General features: G+C 39.4%; 1 protein-coding gene across 1 annotated transcript; it reads left to right on the top strand.

The window, feature by feature from the left end:
• Positions 1-247: 247 nt before the first annotated feature.
• Positions 248-19,451, top strand: ccnl1a (cyclin L1a). Its single transcript, XM_085990357.1, has 11 exons — positions 248-491; positions 591-665; positions 2,124-2,233; positions 10,530-10,650; positions 10,739-10,803; positions 13,991-14,090; positions 14,493-14,597; positions 14,741-14,882; positions 15,237-15,348; positions 15,651-15,743; positions 18,691-19,451. The coding sequence occupies exons 1-11, from the start codon at positions 276-278 to the stop codon at positions 19,043-19,045; spliced, it is 1,494 nt and encodes a 497-aa protein (XP_085846483.1). The 5' UTR covers positions 248-275; the 3' UTR covers positions 19,046-19,451.
• Positions 19,452-19,797: the final 346 nt, after the last annotated feature.

The raw sequence follows: 19,797 nt of genomic DNA, 5'->3' as shown, positions 1-19,797 counted from the left end.
TTACGTCACAACATTTCCCCTTAGTAATTGCGAAACTCACATTGTCATTTCACACACACGAATTTAAAATCGCGACCTCGATATTTAGGTACCATTCGAGGTCAATTTTTACGTGTTTTAATGGCCGGTTTGGAGTGTTTATGGGAGCTTCTCTGTTGTGGCGGGCACTGATACGGCACGTTGCTTTGGGAGGAGTCGGGCGCTGCGCAGTGCGCCTGCGCCGCTCCAGGACCCTTTTTTTTCCCCATTTTATTATTTTTTTTGGTTGAGACAAAATGGCGTCGACGTCGGCCGCGAGCGAAGGGATCCTGATCGGCGACAAGGTCTACTCGGCGGTCTTCCTCACCATCGACAACTCGCTCATCCCCGATGAGAAACTCTCGCCCACCCCGTCCATGCAGGATGGCCTGGACTTGGAGGTGGAGACTGACCTGCGCATCCTGGGCTGCGAGCTGATCCAGTCGGCCGGGATCCTGCTGCGCTTACCCCAGGTGGGTGTCGGGCCTGGGGCCTGGGGGTTCGGGACTCGGGCCGCGCCTTGACTCTTGTCTCCTCTGTCTCCTCATTGTCCCCTCTTCTTTGCCCCGCAGGTGGCCATGGCGACGGCACAGGTTCTGTTCCAGCGCTTCTTTTTCTCCAAGTCCTTCGTTAAACACAGTTTCGAGGTGAGTCCCGCGGAAGTGACGGGGGTTTTGGCCGGGGTGGTGGGGGATCTCTGCCGATCCGCTTGGCCTGTCTGTGTTGGGCGGTAGGCTGGGGTTATAATTCGCTGCTTTTGTCTCGGGCTTTTTTTTTGGTCTCTGGGCCCGGCCGAACCTTCCCGCTGTTGGCGGAAATGGGGGGCCAAGCCGGGCGGTGGATTCACAAAACAAAATGGAAGCGGCCTCCTGCTGAAGGCTGTCCGGCGCCGCTTTCAGAGGTGGGGCGGAAATGAATGGCGCCGCCCGGGATCTTCCCCCCCCCCCCCCAGTGAGAACTGTGGGGCGTTCACTTTCGGTCAGTCTAGGTAAACGCCACTCTATTTTAAACTCGGTCCTTTGCGGGGAAAAACGTTGCACACTTTGAACTTTTAAAATCTTTTTGTGAAATTCTGGAGTTAGGTTGCATTTTCATGGTAACTTTTAATACAGTGGATTATGCTGAAGTGCTTCTGGATGGATCATTCCAATGATAAACGTGCGTGACAAGGATTTTTTAGGAACATATAATAACGGGAGTAGGCCATTCGGCCCCAGGGCTGATCTGTTTCTTAACTCCTACTTGCCTTGGTTCCAAGAATTTATCAATCTCCGGTTTGCAATTTTCCATCGATCTAGCCTCCTCAGCTTTTTGGGGGAGAAAGTTCCAGATTTTCACTACCCTTTGTGTGAAGTGCTTCCTGACATCACTCCTGAATGCCTTAGTTCTAATTTTAAGGTTATGACCCCCCCCCCCCCCCCCCCCCCTTGTTCTGGGCACCCCCACCCCCCCCTTGTTCTGGGCACCCCCACCAGAGGAAATAGTTTATCTAACCTATCCAACTCCTTTTAATCGTCCTAAATACCTCAATTAGATCACCTTTAGCCTTGAAACCAATAGGACCTATTGGTAGTTGGGTTGCTCTACCATCAGGCAATCTTTACTGTGAACCTATAAAATGTTTTATATTATATAGTAGCTTTATTATCAGAGTATCTCAAAACACATTCTCTTTTTGGTGGAGTGATAGTTATTTGGGCAACTCCTGGTTCAGTTATCCCTTGGCCTCTAACCCTGCTTCAGCTGAATGCCAAACTTCACTCCTGTGCAATGCCATGTGAGATTGGCTAGTAGATCTATATCAGTTTTGGGATGAGCCTCATACTTCAGGTCTTGGGAAAATTTGTCATGTTCAGAAAATAACTTTTAATCTAGAGCAATTTTCCTAGCAACAAAAAATACTCATTGATCTCTGGCTGCCCAAAGACCAATTAGCCTTTAACTTCAGGATGTTAGAGCATTTGGACTCGTGGCCTTAAAGGATCAGACTAGCTTACACCGAATAATGCATTTTCTGTTGCATGGTATAATGCTCCTGTTACAAAATAGTGTATCTGCTGACTACCACAGGAGATCAGCTAGTAATCAAAATGATTATTTTTCAGATTGTTGCAATGGCTTGTATCAATCTTGCATCAAAAATAGAAGAAGCGCCTCGTCGTGTGAGAGACGTGATAAATGTGTTCCACCATTTGCGTCAGCTAAGAGGCAAAAGGTAAGCCAATTTCTTCAACTCATGTTCATTAATATGCAAAACAAATTCTTTAACATGCCCAAACTTTCAGGAGTCTTATTAATCAGTTGCATCTGATCTTCACTGTTGGCTAAGTGGGGAAAACAATGATGTAATGAGCTGTACAGACCAGGACGGTCCCAGGCTCAATCCCTGACCTGTACTGAGTTAGCAGATCTTAGTACCAGAGGTGCTACACTTGGTTACAGTGACCCAGTGTGTTGGGAAGGATGAACAGGAAGAATCCATTACTACCCAGTAACCCCTGCCGGAATATGCGCAAAGGGGTTGGCTGATAAGATTGTGATCAAGTAGCCTGCTGACACTCACTGTCTAAGCTTGCGGGTGAAGAATGGCCACTTTTATGTGGTACAAGAGATCTTCTATCGCAAGTAAAAGCGTACCCCAGGGTGAGTTGTAATCTTTAAGAACAAAAAATTGGGGTGGGAATGAACAAGAAAATTGGTTAACACATACCAGTTGATCTGATGAGGGAATTTTATAACTGAATTTAGTTTGGCAATAAAACAAATTAATTTTAAATAGGCAATAAACTAAAATAGAAAATATTAAGATAAGCTAGTGATCATAGTATATTTGAGTCATACTGCATGTTAAATGGATAACTAAGACATAAGCAATTTAAAGTGAGATTATTTCTCCTTTATCTTAATACTGTGAAATAAACTAAAAGAATGACCTCACTGTTGGTATTAATGAACTTCACTTTGAGACTCTCCTTGGCCTATTCTGTTATAATCAGGGTTAAATCTGCTTTTAGCACTATACAGGAGTATTGCTGTTGGAGGGAGACTGGGTTTCCTTCTGTTGACTGCACTCCTTGTGTATAGTATAAACAGTCCCCAATCTTAAAATGTGGTCTACAATTCTGCCACTGGGACAATGAATTTTGTTGTAGCAATGTAAGTGCAGGGAGGGAGCACATGGACATTGATCTCTTGCAACCCAAACTAAAGTACCAAGTATAAAAGTGCCTTTAGTTAGCTTGCAAAACTGCTGACCAGAGTCTTGGATTTTGTGAGTAAGCCAAGTGGATGAGAACTATGTAAAGGAACTAATGGCATTCTGGAGCTCACTGGAGTGTGCATGAGTCATGATGCAGCATTGTGATGCTATTTACCATCTCGGAAGAAGCCAGCCTGGAAACACTAGCACGAGGCAACACATAACTAGATAAGTGCAGTTTAGTTGTGTAATGGTAGTATGAATCTGGGTGTAGCAGTGTCTCCGATCTGAATATTTAAGGCTGTTCTGAACACATCAATACACCAGTCTGCACATGTAGCAGAAAACCAAGAAATGGTTTCCAAATGTTGACTTTCTAAAGTTTGAAGAGCTGTGTGTAAGAAATCAAGAGAAGTTGCATTCTTTAATGCTGTAATGTGTGTGAATTTGTATTATTTCTATACCTTCAACTGTTTAATTGAAGCTGGTAAAATCTTTGTAATTCCTTAATTGGTGAGCAATAGAATTATTTATTTAAATAAGATAATGGGGCAAGACTGATTCCTTGCATAGTTAAAAATGAAAGGCCAATCAGTTCATATTTAATCTACAGAACGTTAAGTTTTTTAACACCCATTATATCTCTACTGTGGGGGAGGGAGGGATTGGGGTTGAATTGTTTTTTCCACATTTAATGACTACTGATGATGCATTGAGACCTTCATTTCTTTTTTCGTCAAAAAGAAAGATGTGACGAAACGTTATTTCACAAAGAATTTACAATAGATTCAAAAAAACAGTAATTAGTCTAGATTAGAGAATAAGTACGATTGTATGTGACAATTGCTCTCGGGTTGCTTCTTACTGTGATCGTTTTTACTATTGTGCATGAAGTTAAAATGCAATATTGACTTTTATTCTTTTTTCCCTTGCAACCAACCTAACAGCGACCAACTACATTTACCAAAGACTGGGTGATGTGGAATGGTACGTAAAGATGAAGCTGTCGACATGGCAACAGTGAAAATAAGAAGTGCCGCTTGATCCCGATGGAGAACCAGTGCTCTTTGAACGGGCCACTGGAATCGGGGGCTTTGGAAGGTTGGGCACAGCACTATTAAAGCCTAGGAACTCCTGTACTTGGTTCTCAGCTTTTTGTCTTTGCTGTCCAGGTGGTACCATCACATTTTTGCCTTGGCTTTAGTTATCTACTCTGACAGAGAGGGAGGTTAGTATGTTTCTTCAGAAACTTGGAGATTGTAAAGAATCAGAATTGCTTTTTTCCCAATTTATAATAGGGCATTTGAAAGCCTGAGTTAGTGAAGCACTGATGGAGATCAAAATGTTAGAAGTTTAAATACACTATTATTTTGCTTAAGTTTTAGAACTTGGTTTTTGATAGATACAATTTTGTAGTAAAGTGAGGAATTGCCAATTCTGTCTTTAATGACAAACGTGCCCCAGCTTGCACTTCTGTAAATGGATTTATTTTGCTGTATGATTAAAGGATAGTGGTACTATTTTTAGAAATAGTGGCTAAAATTGCCCAAAATACAACACATGGATTTCCTTAGGGTGACTGACAGAAATTCTATTAGAAAGTAGAAATGTTCATCTTTGCAAAAGGAGAATCTGTAGCCACCCTTGTTATGCATGGCTTGGATAATTAAGATGTTATCTAAAGCCTGATTTGAAGTCTCTTAAGATAAGATTTTTTCAAATTAACACTTTATTGTGCCACCTTGCCTTTGAGTCATAAGTCTGTGGTTTCAAGCCCCAATCCAGGACTTGAGTGTGCAATCTAGGCTAATGCTCCAGTGCAATATTGAGGATGGGCTGCATTGTCAGGTGTTGCCTTTTCAGTGCGATAAACTGGAGTTTACCTGTTGGTTCAGGTAACTGATCAGGATCTCCTTGTACTGTTGAAAGAACAATAGGCAGTGCTTCTAACAGTGCAATGGGATCCTAATCAGCCACCTAATGTCTCCAACCCTTTTCTGTTAGGGAGTTCTGTCCTGAGCAATGTTCCCTCCTTCAACCAACACCATACAAAACAGAGAAATATGGTTGTTTGTCTCACTGTTTGTTGAAATTTGCTGTTTGAAATGGCTGCTATTTACACACGTGATAGTTCCTGCACTTCATAATTCATTGTATGTGACGTGTCTTTGACGTTCTCTTGAGATTGTTACATGCTATGTAAATGTACGTCTTTAGGGTGCATTTGCACTATGCTGGTGCAAAGTAGTTTTACTGCACGTCAATCCTGCAGTTGTAGTTGAAATTCAGCATGAGTCTGGGGTGAGGACTTGAACTGACTCCGGAGTAAGATGGAGTGGGATTTCTTGGAGTGTCACATTCTGCTTTAATCCAGAGTCGGTTTGGATTGTAATGCCCAGTTTATGCTGCAGGCGTTTGATGTAATTCAAAGCTGGAACTACTTTACACTGATGCCAAACTTGTCATGTAAATGCACCCATATGTTCAAGGAGTGGCCAAACTACACTAAGCCCTGACTGTTCAGCCGTAAAGCCCCAATGACTTGTGCTTTATTATTGAATTTCAATGGCCTAGTGTCTTGGAAAGTTCTTAATACTGAAACTTCGATAGTAGATAAATCTTCAATGTACCATGAGGAAGCAGGGCTAGCAGCAGTTCTTTCCAAAGCACCAGCCCTACAAAATTCAAATTGGTGAACCAGCAGCATTTATAAAATATATAAGCTGCCAACACCTGGAAGATTATGAGCAGCAAGTTGGAGAGCAGGGGCAACGAGGTGGCACATTAGTATTGGGGTAGAAAAAGCTTTGCTGTGATCGTGAAATGGCTGGTAAGTAATGGTTCAGAAATAAATGTGTTGAGTTAGGATGAGAAGTGAAACACATTTCTGAATAAGTTAGTTCAGGCCAAATTCAAAACTGGAAAGCTAGCATCATATTACAATAGATTTTGGAATATTATTTTCCAGAGAATCTAAAATTCACAATGTTTGTTCATTGGCAGAACCTAAAGTATCCTGCACTAAAATTAGTTTTATTCAAATGTGTTGCTTATAGCTGAAGATTTTAATGTCAGTACATAGGGGCATAACATTTACTGCATGGCATCAGGGAAAAATAATTTCATGCTTTTAATCTAACACAAATATATATATATATAAATAAGGAAAGCATTTTAGAAAGTAATGTATAAATTGGATTTGATCTCCCATGGCATTTCACAGGGAGGAGTCTTCAGGTTAGGGGTTTAGAGGGTGAGGAATAATTAGACTGGGGTGTATAGATGTAATTTAGTCTCCATTTTGTGTCCTATATTCTGTCTTTATTTTTTAATATACTTTGACAGAATGTACAACAGTTTTGGAAGCGGAGAAATAGACTTGGTTGCAGCATTGGAGGTTCTTTGCAGAGGTGCAGGGAAATGTAAAACTGAAGTGCAACAGTGCCACCACCGGTGGGAGGGTGTAATTACTGCTTAACAACTTTACTAGGCAGTTTCCATTATAAATAGGCAGCACAATTACTTATACGTAATAGGAAAGAGTTCACACAGGCAACACACATGCAATCTGTTAAAACATTTTTCTAGGATGATAACCTGTATTATTATAGTGACTGATAGATACATTTTTTTTGGGGGGGGGGAGATACATTTTTTGGGGGGAGGGGGAAATACCTTGATTTTAAAATTCATACCCTGCATACTTGCAATGAGTTCAGTGCACTTTTTTTCACTTTAATTCTCCTCTCGTTTTCCACCCTTGAGAGCATCAGCTTTTGCTGGGGAGTGATTCCATGGGTGATGGTAACCCTCTGGTTCCTTGATGATGAGCCAGGTTTCCTGCGAGGCCAGGTAATGAGTTTGGTAGATTGCTGGCTATGGACACCACTGCCAGCTAAGCCAGATCCTTTTCTCCTCGTCATCTACATTAATTTTTCAGCAGTGCATAATAGAAGCAGTAACCCACCCAGGCTGATGCTTTTGTTTTCCCTCATCCTTGCTTCCCTGCAGAGTTCACTAATGCTACTTGTAGCATCCCAAATGCTGCCCTGGCTGAGCTCAGTTAATTTTAACACAGGTTGGGGATTAACTGGAACTGCTGGTCTATATTTCTCAATACTGCACGCAAGTAGAGATTTCATAAATAAAGTCTCAATAAAAGACACTAAATTTATCTTCGAGAATGAATAGTGGAAGCTGGTCAATTAGAGGAGCCGTTTGGTAATCCGAAATTTATGGCAGAGAGGGGCCATTTGGCCCATCGTGTCTAATGAGAATCTGGGAGTATCTCTTCCATGTTGGGTGATTGGTAAATATGCAAAAGAGTGAATGCTAATTGGAAAATTGCTAATGCTCAACTGTTGAAACATAATTTTCTAGTTAATTAAAGCATTTATTTTTAAAAGATACAGAAATCTAAAGAGCATCGACGCCATGATGTAGTTGCTTGTATCTGAAAACCATTAGCCCACTTCCTTAGCTGTTAAAATTCTATGAATTTAAAATACTCGGTAAATAAGTGTTGGAAAGTGAATTTAGTCAGTTTCTGAAATCCAAAGAGAATATTGCCAACGTAAGAGTGACTAAATGTGGAATCAATTGAGATTGCTTTTCACTGAATTATGATAATTTTTATAACTGACTGAGTCCAAATGTTTAGAATTGGATCTCATTAAATAGAACATTATTCATCATCTTACTAGTTAATAGGTGAGTAGACCTTTTTAGCAGTTATAAACACTTTGGGCAAGTGTTAGCCTCTGCTTTCCTTTGAACTTGGTACGTAGTAAATTGGGTCCATTTTTAAAATGAGCAATGCTGACCCCAGCCAAAAGAATTTCAACTGGGAGAGGATCAGAGTCTACAATTCAGGAACACGGGAAACCTTCTGTGGAGTTGTATTATGTAAAGCAAGAATGTATGGATTGTCATGTAGAAGGGGTAAGAAAAAGGTATAAAAAGTGGATGTTGGAATTTGCTAATAGCACAACACAAATATTCCAGGGAACACAAACTTGTGACCCTAAGCCACATCTTTACATTTCTTCTTCCAGATTTTTAATTTGCTAGTGTATGTAATTTTTCTGGTGGCTTTCCCTGTTTAGTAATTTTCTTGTGCTTTTGTACATGAAGTCTTGATACTGTAACTTCACTCTTGCATGTAGGTTTTGGGCATAAAATAACTTCTGTAATTTTGTGTAATGTTTCACAATCCCCTTTAAAAGATGTTGCCTGTAAGGGAAGGGTTAATAAGACTGTCCTGAAGTCTACTAATGTTATACTGCTATTGATTTCTCTCTATATTGTAGTAATCTTTAGCCTGTTATGTACAAGTCAATTTAGATGCAGTGACCATTGAACTGTTGAATTAAGACTGACCTTAAAGTAATAGCCAGTTTAGTACCTAATTAAGAGATTCCAGTGCACACCAATGCATATATTTCAGAGAACGTTTAAGTTCTGCAGAAGGAAATGTCTGCGAATACATCATCCCTTTTTAGAAGTAGGAGATTGGTATGCAGTGGTACAGACTTCTAATTAGAAGTTACACTTGGTAGAATAGAACATGAGTGAAATTACCAATAAGCTATCAAAGGGGAATTTAACGTCTATGGGAAATACGTTATTGATAACGGATAAGCTCATTAAAATTCACCTATTCTGTTCTGTTATGTAATGCAGAAATGTGTGGATTGGTAGAAGGGGTAAGAAAGGTATTTAAAAAAAAAAAAAAAAAGTGGGAAGAGACTTGGGATTCGTAAAGGCCTAAGATACTGAGCTCAGAACTGTAATGTGTTTGAGTCATCCAACTAAACCTGCAAGCTTTGTCATATACTGCTTTTTAAGCATGTCTAATTACTGTATACAGGTAGACTACCTTTTATCCGAACTTCCGAAAACCAAAACCCTCTAAAAACCAAAGGTTTTTTCGTTCAGCGTAAGTCGTGCGCACGACATGACCAGAGTGGCGCACGACTTGCGCTGAGCAGAGGGTCAGCGTAAGTCGTGCGCCTGACCCCCCGCCAACACCCCCCCCCCCCCCCCCCCCCCCCCCGCGGACCCCTGACGACCCACCCCGACAAATTTCCCAGTCTATTAAAATACCTTCCGAAAACCGAAACACGGCTGGTCCCGAGGTTTTCGGATAAAGGATAGTCTACCTGTACTTAATAAATCTGATCGTCAATGTCTACAAACCCTATTGATTTGAGGACACTGCCATTGGAATGGCTATAGTGAGCCATTTTGGCCTGTGGCTACTGTACTGTTCCAATAAGCCTGAAGCTGAGTTTAGTACATCAATGCACTCAATTAAAAGTTTAAAAACCACACTTTGAGGTAATAGCATTCAGTCCTGAAAATGGTGACAATGAAATCTATATAGCACAGATTTGGATATGGAGGACAAGGGTAGCTCATTGTAGGTGAGTAGAAGCTTAAATTTTGTACAGATGCTTGCATACTTTTTAGAGGATGCCTTCTGTTTTTTTTTATAAAGAGTTGCAAACTTTTGGTCTTGAGTCAAAACATACTCGGGTGATTTTCTTGAAAATGAGCAGCAGTGTCTGCTTTAAAATGTTTGTTTTAAATAATGCAGTAAACTATTTACAGATCAAACAAGTCAGTATTATGAGAACATTGTAAACTTTAATTCAATGTGTTGTATTGCAGAATTGTATTTTCTGTGGTTTAAGATGACATTGAAAAAGGACTAGGATTTTTTTTAATTGTGTGGTTTCATGAGCAGATTGGTATCAGAAGAAAGAACAAATTAAAAAAAAAATATTTAAATAGTCACAGTGGAAGAGGTTACAATTTAGAATGACGTTCTGTACATTTTGTGCATTTAAATTATATCTCAAGTGCCAGGTTTTATTTCAGAAAATTGGTCTTTGTGAATTGTAGCATAAGAGTATGGTGTTGGTTAAAATGTGAATATTAAGAAAATGCACATGATTTGGCTTTTGAATTTATTTAGATCTGTTATGTAATTTTCAGTAAACTTTTGCAGAAATGGCTTTAACAACTGAACTATTTTAATGGCCTTATTTTTTGGATAGGTTGTACCACTCTAGAATATTTTCCTCATAACTGGTGATAACTGCTAAACAGGCTGTTCAGTGTATTTACTGTAATTTTCAGTTTGAAATGGACAGCACAAGACCAAGGCTTTGGGTGCAGTTACAGGAGTTTCTTCTGATGGTTGGTTGGAAGGGGAAAAAAAAAGTCCCTTGTAGAGAATTAGAAATGGAAACTAATTTCAAGCGTTTGTGTTTTAGACTTGCAAATAGTTTTGATTTTTTTAAACCAGGACCCCAACACCACTGATACTTGATCAAAACTACATTAACACCAAAAACCAAGTGATCAAAGCAGAAAGACGCGTGCTGAAGGAATTAGGATTTTGTGTTCATGTAAAGCATCCACACAAGGTAAGTCTAGACAGTTGCATTTTACTTGTGTAAAAATGGAAACTTTTTTAAATAATGCCATCTGTAATTTTTTTTCTCTCCCTGCCAGATAATTTTTATGTATCTTCAAGTGCTTGAGTGTGAACGGAACCAAACACTTGTCCAAACAGCCTGGTAAGTTTCTTCTTTGACTTGGTATAGCCATGGAAACAGTACCAGAAATTTTTATATATATATTGACAGTTAACATTCTAACATTTGTAATTGTATCCATACTGAAACAGTGGCACACAGGCAAATTTCCACACTAACAGCAACTTTAAAAAATGTACATTTGTGCTGTAAATCCTTTGCACATGGTATTATTTCTGCATACTGTTTTCATGGCCTGTTTGTTTGCTACCATAAAGGAGAACTCAATTTAACTTTGTTCTTTTTTCTACTCTTAATTAAAGGGTAGCCCATGATGGTAAGTCATAGAACTCAAAGAACTCTGATCTCTGCTTCTCAACTACATGACCTCTGGATGGCCTTTAATTGGCTGCCCCTTCAGCCAATCCAGTGCAAGCTCTCATCCGAGACAGCTAGTCACTGAAGTGGTCACAAAACATCTGGCAACATCATCTAGTTCTGGCGGGGTTTTGAAGGATTTGTACTGACTTCTGCAATGGATGTTCAACACGCATACTTTCAGTAACTTAGATTATATGTCTTAAAGTTTCTACTTGGCTAAGTTTGAGAATGTGTTTTTTAAAAGCATGTTGAAGGAAAGGGACTAAATTACATCAATTGCTACAGTATACTCTATTTAACATAACTGGTGCATATGGAAAGATTTTGCAATACACATTATTACTGATAGTCTTGGACTCTGTTTTACAGACTGCAATCAAACCATGGCTAGACCTTCCTGCCAAGAATTCTCTGGGTGTTTCCTGTTGGGATGTAACTTCAGCTCTCTACTTGAGCTTGTTTGGGGTGGGGGGGATGGGAAGCAGGTGTGGTTATAGTAATCTGAAGAATGAATAATTCTAATACAATTGCTCCCAAGCTTTTAATTCAAGTTTCATCTTTAAGTCACTTATTTTGTTTAGTTTGTATGCTGGGGAAGTTGCATCTGTGGGCTAGTTCCATGTATGTATACTGGTAAATCCATTTCCCCTATCGCATAGAAATAGAAAAGTGGGTATTTGGTTGCAATCTGACCTTTTCTACACATGGTTGATTCCAACTGATCAAAGGTGCTCTCCTGTAGGGTGGGGCTTGCTTGTGTTTTTAACTCGGGTTGTGATATGCTACCAATGCTGCAGCTATGGCTAGTGCTGAAAATACAAATTATCGTTGGTAATTGAAAGTTGCTTTCCTAATCTCAGTTCATAATTGAAATGGTAACAAAGGCCAGTTGGACGTTCTCGAGCCAAGCTACATGGAGCCAGTTTAAGTTGCATCAATTTAACGAGCTTCCTTTAAAAATGTCATGCAAATTAAGCTTGGGTGTGATCAATGCTCCTTGTGAACCTTGAGACAGGCGGTGGATACTGGAAGTTGGTGTTCAGTCTACTTGCAGTGGAGTGGAGAAGATTACAACAAATGGAGTGAAAGGTTTAAGCGAAAACCCATGCTGAGATAATGTTTGTGCCATATATGGTGATGTGCCCCACAGACCAAATGCAGATGCAAGCAAGCTGTGAATACATTGGAAGCAGATAGAGCTTTCTTGTTCAACCAGCCTCTCCCTTCTGTATATATGTATTATAATGCCAGACCAAGACTGGCAATTATCTCCTGGCTTTGAAAATGTTGCTTCAGTGGCTCTAATGTTCAGCATCCCTACCCATTCCACTTTTATTGTATTCCCAAAGCAATTATAGTGGTTGACGCTGAGCCTACAAGTAATTCAAATTAAACTTAGCAATTCTGTTCCTTGCTGAAAAGAAAAAGCTAGGTATTTTGGAAGCTGGATTAATGAAGTGGCAGTTAAGTTACTTCAGTTAAACTTTACAATTTTTGCTGCTAGCTGAACTTAATGTGAATAACATTGTCAATAAAATTAACCTAGTTTCAAATTGTAGTTTGAACTGTTTGTCAAAACTTGTCACTTTACATGTGTTCCTGTACCACAGTTTCTGTTGAACTGTTGCAAAAGATCTGACAGTAAAATCTCTAAATGGAATATCTGTTTCTTGTATAGTAGCATGTTTTTATTTGGAGGGAAACTGGAGGTGTTTCTAACCCTGCAGTTCTTTCTAGATTGGTACAATATGCAACATTTCTGGGCTTTATCCACAAGTGAAATTCTTCATGATTAGGTAAAAACCCTTTGGCTATGTTCCATCTTTTTAAGTGATGGGTTTTGACAAATTGAGGCAAAGTTAAAACAGAATAGAGACTATCAACTTAATTTTTAAAAACTTTGATCCCTTACCTGGCAATGTAATTTTGAGAGATTTAAAAATAGACAACTATGAATGTATGAAATCTGAGAGTTCTGGAAATATTTCCAATCACTGTTTTGAGATATTACTATTTCAGATATAACCCCTTAATGGAGCTGGCATGTTCAGAGCCATAGTCTTGTCAGCCAATCAGATCATGGTTACCACTGTCATTTGTCTTTTTTTGTGCCCTTCTATTAGGGGCCTTGAGTAGATGCACTGCATCTTTTCTTTGCGTTGGGGCGGCTGGTTGCTGTGCTTGCATTGCCTCTGATTGAGAATGACTGGCCCATACCGAGGACCGATCATGATGACCTTTGTGCTCTGTGTGGTGCTGTGCTGTCTCACGTGATGCATTTCCCATTGAGGAAACTTGACAAAAACTGAGTTGTTGGTGTAGTTCCATAATGTGTAACAAATGTAGTGTCGATTACAGTAAGTTGGTCCCTTTTGACTTGGGGACATTTTGTAGATGTAATTCAATTGTTAGGAAGCCAGTGAGTGTCCAAAGTGGGCACAAATTATGTACTTTCTAGATTTGAGATTTATTCTATGAATTCAATTTCCAGAACGGGGACTGCATGTATCCTCTTTGGGAACCCATTATGTCTGTTTAGCTTTGGATGTTGCTTTTTCCTGGAAGCTGCAAGAGAATTTCAACTGGATGTTTTGGAACATTCCATACAATTTTGTTTGTGCAAGTGTATATACAGATTTGAAATGCAGCTTAATATGGTCTATATTGTGCATTCCACATTTCAAATAATGCCTTTATTAGATATTTTGGCGGTCTATGCTGAAGGTGTCAGAAGGCATAATGTTTCAATTAAGAAAAAAGAACAATGTCCTGAGTCTCTCCTCTTGTTCTATGAACTTGAACTCCATTGTAATAACTTCTAATAACTCTTGTCTCTAATGTCTTTCAGGAATTACATGAATGACAGTCTCCGCACAAGTGTATTTGTCCGGTTTAAGCCAGAAACTATAGCCTGTGCTTGCATCTACCTTGCAGCTAGAGCTTTACAAGTGAGTGGGGAACTACTGATTAAAGGAAAAAGCATATGGAAGTACTTGCAGTGTGTAATGTACTCCTTCCGAGTCTTACCAGCCCTGTGATCATTTGGATCTCCTTTACCTTGAGCTGCTCCTCTACACCTGATTTAATGAGTGCCTGCTGAAATGCTGTATGTTAATATTTTGCTGCATGCTAATTGGGAGGCAAAGTAGTACCTGCTTTTTGGGCCTTGTCCCTTCTAGATGATTCTCTACCAAGCAGCTCCCTGGGGTGAGGTAGGCATCCACATGGCTGGCAATGAATAATTCAGCTAGCTGTATTGTTCATTAATTAGCAGACACTTTGTAATTTAGTATTTCACAATGATGTATTTTTGTATTGCTGAGCTTCATTTTTTTTCTTTACATCTTCAGATTGTTTTACCGAATCGCCCTCATTGGTTTGTGCTTTTTGGTGCAACAGAAGAGGAAATCCAGGATATCTGCATCACTACTTTAAAACTTTATACTCGAAAGAAGGTCAGTTAGACAAAATTAATTTTTAAATATTCTTTGTTGATTAACCAATTATGACATTTTAACATTGGGTATCCATTGTGTGGTACTGTATCTGGTAGCTTCTTTTGCTTTGCTACATTTGAAGAACAACTGTGTTTCAACAGCCTAATTATGAGCATGTGGAGAAGGAAGTAGAAAAGAGGAAAGTTGCATTACAGGAAGCAAAGTTGAAAGCTAAAGGACTGAACCCTGATGGAACACCTGCTCTTTCCACATTGGGAGGCTTCTCTCCAGGTTCGAAACCATGTAAGTATGTAAAATGCTGTGGTGTGTTTAAAGTGTCATTTGTCTTCAGACTGTAGATGTCAGTTAGATGTCCAAGCTTAGCAAAATAAATACTAGCAAGCTAGTAAGCCAGTCCCCAGGATTGTCCACGGATCTGCCGACTGATGTGGAGCAGCTCTGAGACCTAAAATTGTGGGTGTCCATTTGGCTGAAAGTTACAAGTTAAAGTAAATTTGATGAATTGTAAATAAGGTTATGCTCAAATTTTTGCCTTTGAAGCTATTGAGTATATAGCTAAATGCTGGTTAAAGTACTGTCTAAATCTAAAATATATTTTGAATTTCATATTCTAAAATAGGACTTTCTTTTGTGTAGGTTCACCCAGAGAAGCTAAAGCAGAAGACAAGACGCCTGGAATTCAGAACCCTAAAGCTATCAAAAAGGAGCCAGAAGACCATCAGTTGAACTCTAAAAGCCCTTACAATGGGTTGGTAATTAAGTACTTCAATGTATTTAGAGGCTGTTCAGTTCTCTCTGTATGGAGTTTAGGTTATCAGAAATTGGCCAAAGTGGAAATAAATCATAGAATCTTACAGCACAGAAGGAGGCCATTCCTGTCTGTGCTGGCTCTTTGAAAGAGCTATCCAATTAATGCCACTGCCCCACTCTTTCCCAGAGTCCTGCAAAATTTTCCTTGAACATGAAAATTCTTGATTGAGGTACTATGTGCTCAAAATTGTAGTTTTGTACAGCAGAGTAATTTTAAAATCTTATGTTTAATATCTATAGGCTGAGGAAAGAAAGTAAACAAAGCCGAAACAGTAGGAGCGTTAGCCATTCGCGGTCACGAACAAGATCAAGGTCCCGTTCTCCACGAAGGCAGTGAGTATTCAAGTGTCTGATTAGTGGGTATAAGATTATAATCTATAATGTATTTGTCTATCTTCAAGTCTAGTGTTTTGCAACTTGTATAGTTATGTTAATGCAAGTCCATGACAAAGTTAAGAAATGGGACCCAAAATGCTTGACTGTTTTAGTCCAGGATGTACTATAATTTGATTTTAGCAATATATCCGCTTTATAGAAAAACATTTATTCAGCAGCCCAGTGCTGGTGGTGGTTCTTGTATACTGAGCAGAGGCCAAGCAGTGAAGTGGGGATAATTGGACCAAGATGCACAGATGTAATTTGGTCCTTATTCTAAAGTCGTGTGTTCTGCCACTATTTTTAATGCCCATTAATAATGTAAGCTTGTCACTCAATTGCAATCTCCTGACTCTGGTAATGCTGCATCACCTCCACTGGCAAAATGGTGTAGCATTACCATAGTCAGGTAAACTGGATTACTTAATGTTTTTCCTTGCTCAAATAATAAACACTCAAATCAAATTATAGCCTATCTCTGCTGTCTCATGTTTTTGCTGTATTTGTCTTTTTTAGATGGAGATGGTAGGTGGTATAATGTAGTGTGGCTGGGAAGAGTACAACAATGACCGCAATCTGCATTTGGGTGGGGGTTAAAGGGAAGAGGCTCCCTCTGCCGTAACCAATTCCCTTATCCCCTCCTTTCTAAATTCCCTTACTGTTTCCCTCTGAGGCTTTGGTTCAGTTTTTCCATGGTCTTTCTCTCCTATTTGCATCTTTTCTCTTCCCCATCTCTTGCCCCATGGTTTCTAGGACGCTATAAATAAAAGATTGTATAATCAGAACACTTGTGCATGTTGTGCAGGAAAGTGGACAAAATGACATGAGCATGCAGCCTCTATTTAAATAAAATACAAATATAACCTTGCGTGTCCCCTTGCTTTTTAATTATTTGAAGAAAAGTTAGAGCAGAAAGTGCTAAAAGCTTTTTTTTAAATGGCATCAATGCATTTGACTGGTACTGATGCATCCAAATAAATTGCATAATCCAAATTTAGGTTTTTAAAAAAAAAAAAAAAAAAAAAAATTCTAGGATTGTGCAAAATGCAGAGGCTTTCAAGTAAAAACATGAATGAAGGCATCAAAAGACAATTTGGATAAAAATGATCAGTGAATTTTTAATTTAAAAAAATTGTTTATCTTGTTTTGAGCATTTGGAATTTCAGTTGCCGAAGAGAAAAACAGGTAAAGAAAAGTTCAGAAGATGGTGAGCAATTTTTGCAACATGTCAGTCAGATTGTATAATTAGAATGACTACATAGGTCAACCTCATTATAAATGTGTACATAAGTTATAATGGTGGAAAATGTTAGGACAAAAGTGTGATGGGATATGTCCACGACTTAAGATTCGTAATGGCCCAGAAATTCAAGTCGGGGGCTTCCCGCAGGTGCAAGCCTCCGACCTGCACTTACCTAGCGCACCGGCCGTTGAGCTGAGCCCGCGTGGGATTCCGATCCTGGGCCTGCTCCAACTGCCGGCGCGCAGTGCTTGCGTATCCCAGGGGCGCAGTTAGTTCGATACGTCCCCTGGGATCACGTGGGAAATGCCCATTCATAAAATTGACAGGAAGAGCTGTCAAAACTATAAATACTATAAGCCCCAAAAATCACAAACTTCAAAAAATCATTTTAAATCACATTTTTAAAATAACTAAATTACATAAAATAACTCTTTTACAATTTAAAATTGAGAAAATTATTTACATTTTCTAATGGGGCTAAAAATAAACTTACCTTTCTTTAAAGTATTTAAAAATAATAAAACTGTGGGAAAATGTTTTAATTTTAATAAATTTTACCACTTACCTTGTTAAAAGCAGGCCTTGCGCCTGCTTTTTACATGTGTAACTCCTGGAGACTTACCCTCCTGGAGAAACCTGCTTAAAAACGTAAGTTCCATGTGCATGTGTTGCCTCTCCAGCACACGCGTTCGACCTCTGAACCCCTTCCTTTAAGGGAATGGAAGTTCCGGTTTCCCGCGCATGCACGAAACCGGCACTTCCATTGGGCCTACGGGTGAGTACCCCGTGCGTACTCACCCCGTGCGTACTCACCCTTGGAGGCCTGCATTTCTGGGCCTGTATATTTGGGATGTACACTGGAATCCTAATCTGTTGGATCAAAATAATAACATAGGACATTGATAGATTTTACCAGTTAGTTTATTTGCCATCATGCAGTTTGTCAAGTATAAATGTTGCTGTAATAGCAATACTTTACACTGGATTACTTTAATGTTTTTCCTTGCTCAAATAATAAACACTCAAATCAAATTATAGCATGAGTAGTCAAATACACTGCGCCTTCATGGATTTTGGGTCCTGCTTTTTTAACTGTTCTGGCTAAGATAATTACAGCTTCCAAAATGCATGAGTTTGGCCAGCTTTTTTCCCCATTTGGTCCCTTCCAGTTTTTGCCTTGTTCTCCTGAAAGCAGTGACTCATGCTTGGGTAATCTTCTACAGGTACTGACTGGTCTTGGATATTTTACTCATGGCCATTTTTCATGTGAACATGGGGAGAAAGAGTCTGCAGGGTAGGGTGCTGTGCTGTAGCAGGAGCATCACAGCTGCACCCGACTCTGTACTTGGCTAATATTCACTCTGGGGCACCTGCTGGATAGTGATCAGGAACCCTACCTAATTTTCCTCCATTCTGAACATTGAGGCTAATTATGTTGCTTATGGTGAGCTTAATCTGTCTGTGTGTATTTACACTTTTCTATCCCAAGGATTTCTGCTAAGTTTTTTTTTTCTCTTCCCTCCTGACAAAACCAACTTGGGGATAAAGTTTAATTGGTGCTGGTTGCCCTCCAGTACCTTGCCCAAGTTAATATTTTAAAATATCTGGGAAAAGCTTATTTTATGTTTTGTGCTGGTTTAATTTGTTTTTTATTTCCTTTAGTTACAATAGAAGAAGCAGATCTGGGACATACAGTTCCAGATCAAGGAGCAGATCCCATAGTCGTAGTATGTCCCCTCGTCGACGTCACAATCACACATCGCCACACATCAAGTCGAAACCTCATCGCAGTGAGGAAACAAAGGTTCCTGTTAGGCATGGTCACAAGAGGAAGAAATCCCACAGTAGATCACGCACCCGTAGTAAATCCAGAGACCGCTGTGATCCTGTGAAGAAACGACGGCATGACAAAGAGCATCATAGGGATCGACATGAGCGATCGCGATCTTATGAAAGATCCCATAAAAGCAAGCATCACAGCAGTAGTCACTCAGGACACAGCAAGCATCGTCGGTAAATACTGAAGAGCTAATTTAAAAATTAATGCTAAATGTAATTGCGTTAAATGTGCAGTGTATCGACTTGTAAATGATGCTTTTTATAAGGGGTTTGTTTAAAAACAAAGTTCTTTGGTTTATGCAAAGGAAAAACTAACAAGAATTTGCACACTTTCAGAAATATAGAAATACTTTATTTGACAGTGTACAGTTAACCATGGACAAATTTATGTATGCAGAGTTTTTCTCCTCCAGAATTTGAAAGGAGATTGCTGTAGAAATATGCCTTATTTTTATACAATGAAAATGGACACTGGGTATATTTAAGAGTTCATTTGTTAAAACTGTGGTGATTACTTTGTTAGACTGTTTTTTAGTCTGCATGTGGTCATACATTTTTACAGAAAAATAAAAACAAAAAACTTGTGTATTTTGTGATATTTGCAAGAAGGTAAAGAGTAAAAGTCAAAACTCATTTCAAATATATTGGTTCAGTTTTGAGCAGTGGAAGTAAGTAGTTCCATCTCATATGAAATGTTAGACTGCAATTGGCACAAGGCAAATTACTTAACTTTTCAATTCCCATGTGAAAGCCATATAATCCCCCCCCCCCCCCCCCCCCCAATCCTTTAAGTTTTACAGTCCTTCGTTGCTTTGTAATGGATTTTCCATTTGGAGCAATTTATTTTTGTGGCAATGTTCTTCGGTCAGAACTTGTACCAGTTGTCTTACCAAATACTTGGTTGCATGAAAATGCCTGGGGTGCGAAATC

The sequence above is a fragment of the Somniosus microcephalus genome, chromosome 6, assembly GCF_052327205.1.
Source record: "Somniosus microcephalus isolate GS21.2 chromosome 6, FLI_Smic_1.0, whole genome shotgun sequence".
Classification (NCBI taxonomy): Eukaryota; Metazoa; Chordata; class Chondrichthyes; order Squaliformes; family Somniosidae; genus Somniosus; species Somniosus microcephalus.
The sequence above is the reverse complement of the archived record's forward strand: the minus strand, read 5'-3'. Positions and strand labels throughout refer to the sequence as shown.

What these genes read in the sequence shown, in the direction of transcription:
- ccnl1a (XM_085990357.1), top strand. Translation starts at nt 276, where the DNA reads ATGGCGTCGACGTCGGCCGCGAGCGAAGGGATCCTGATCGGCGACAAG. An exon ending in CGTCAGCTAAGAGGCAAAAG is followed by an intron (nt 2,234 to 10,529) that starts GTAAGCCAATTT and finishes TTTTTAAACCAG; the next exon opens with GACCCCAACACCACTGATAC. An exon ending in TCTAAAAGCCCTTACAATGG is followed by an intron (nt 15,349 to 15,650) that starts GTTGGTAATTAA and finishes TAATATCTATAG; the next exon opens with GCTGAGGAAAGAAAGTAAAC.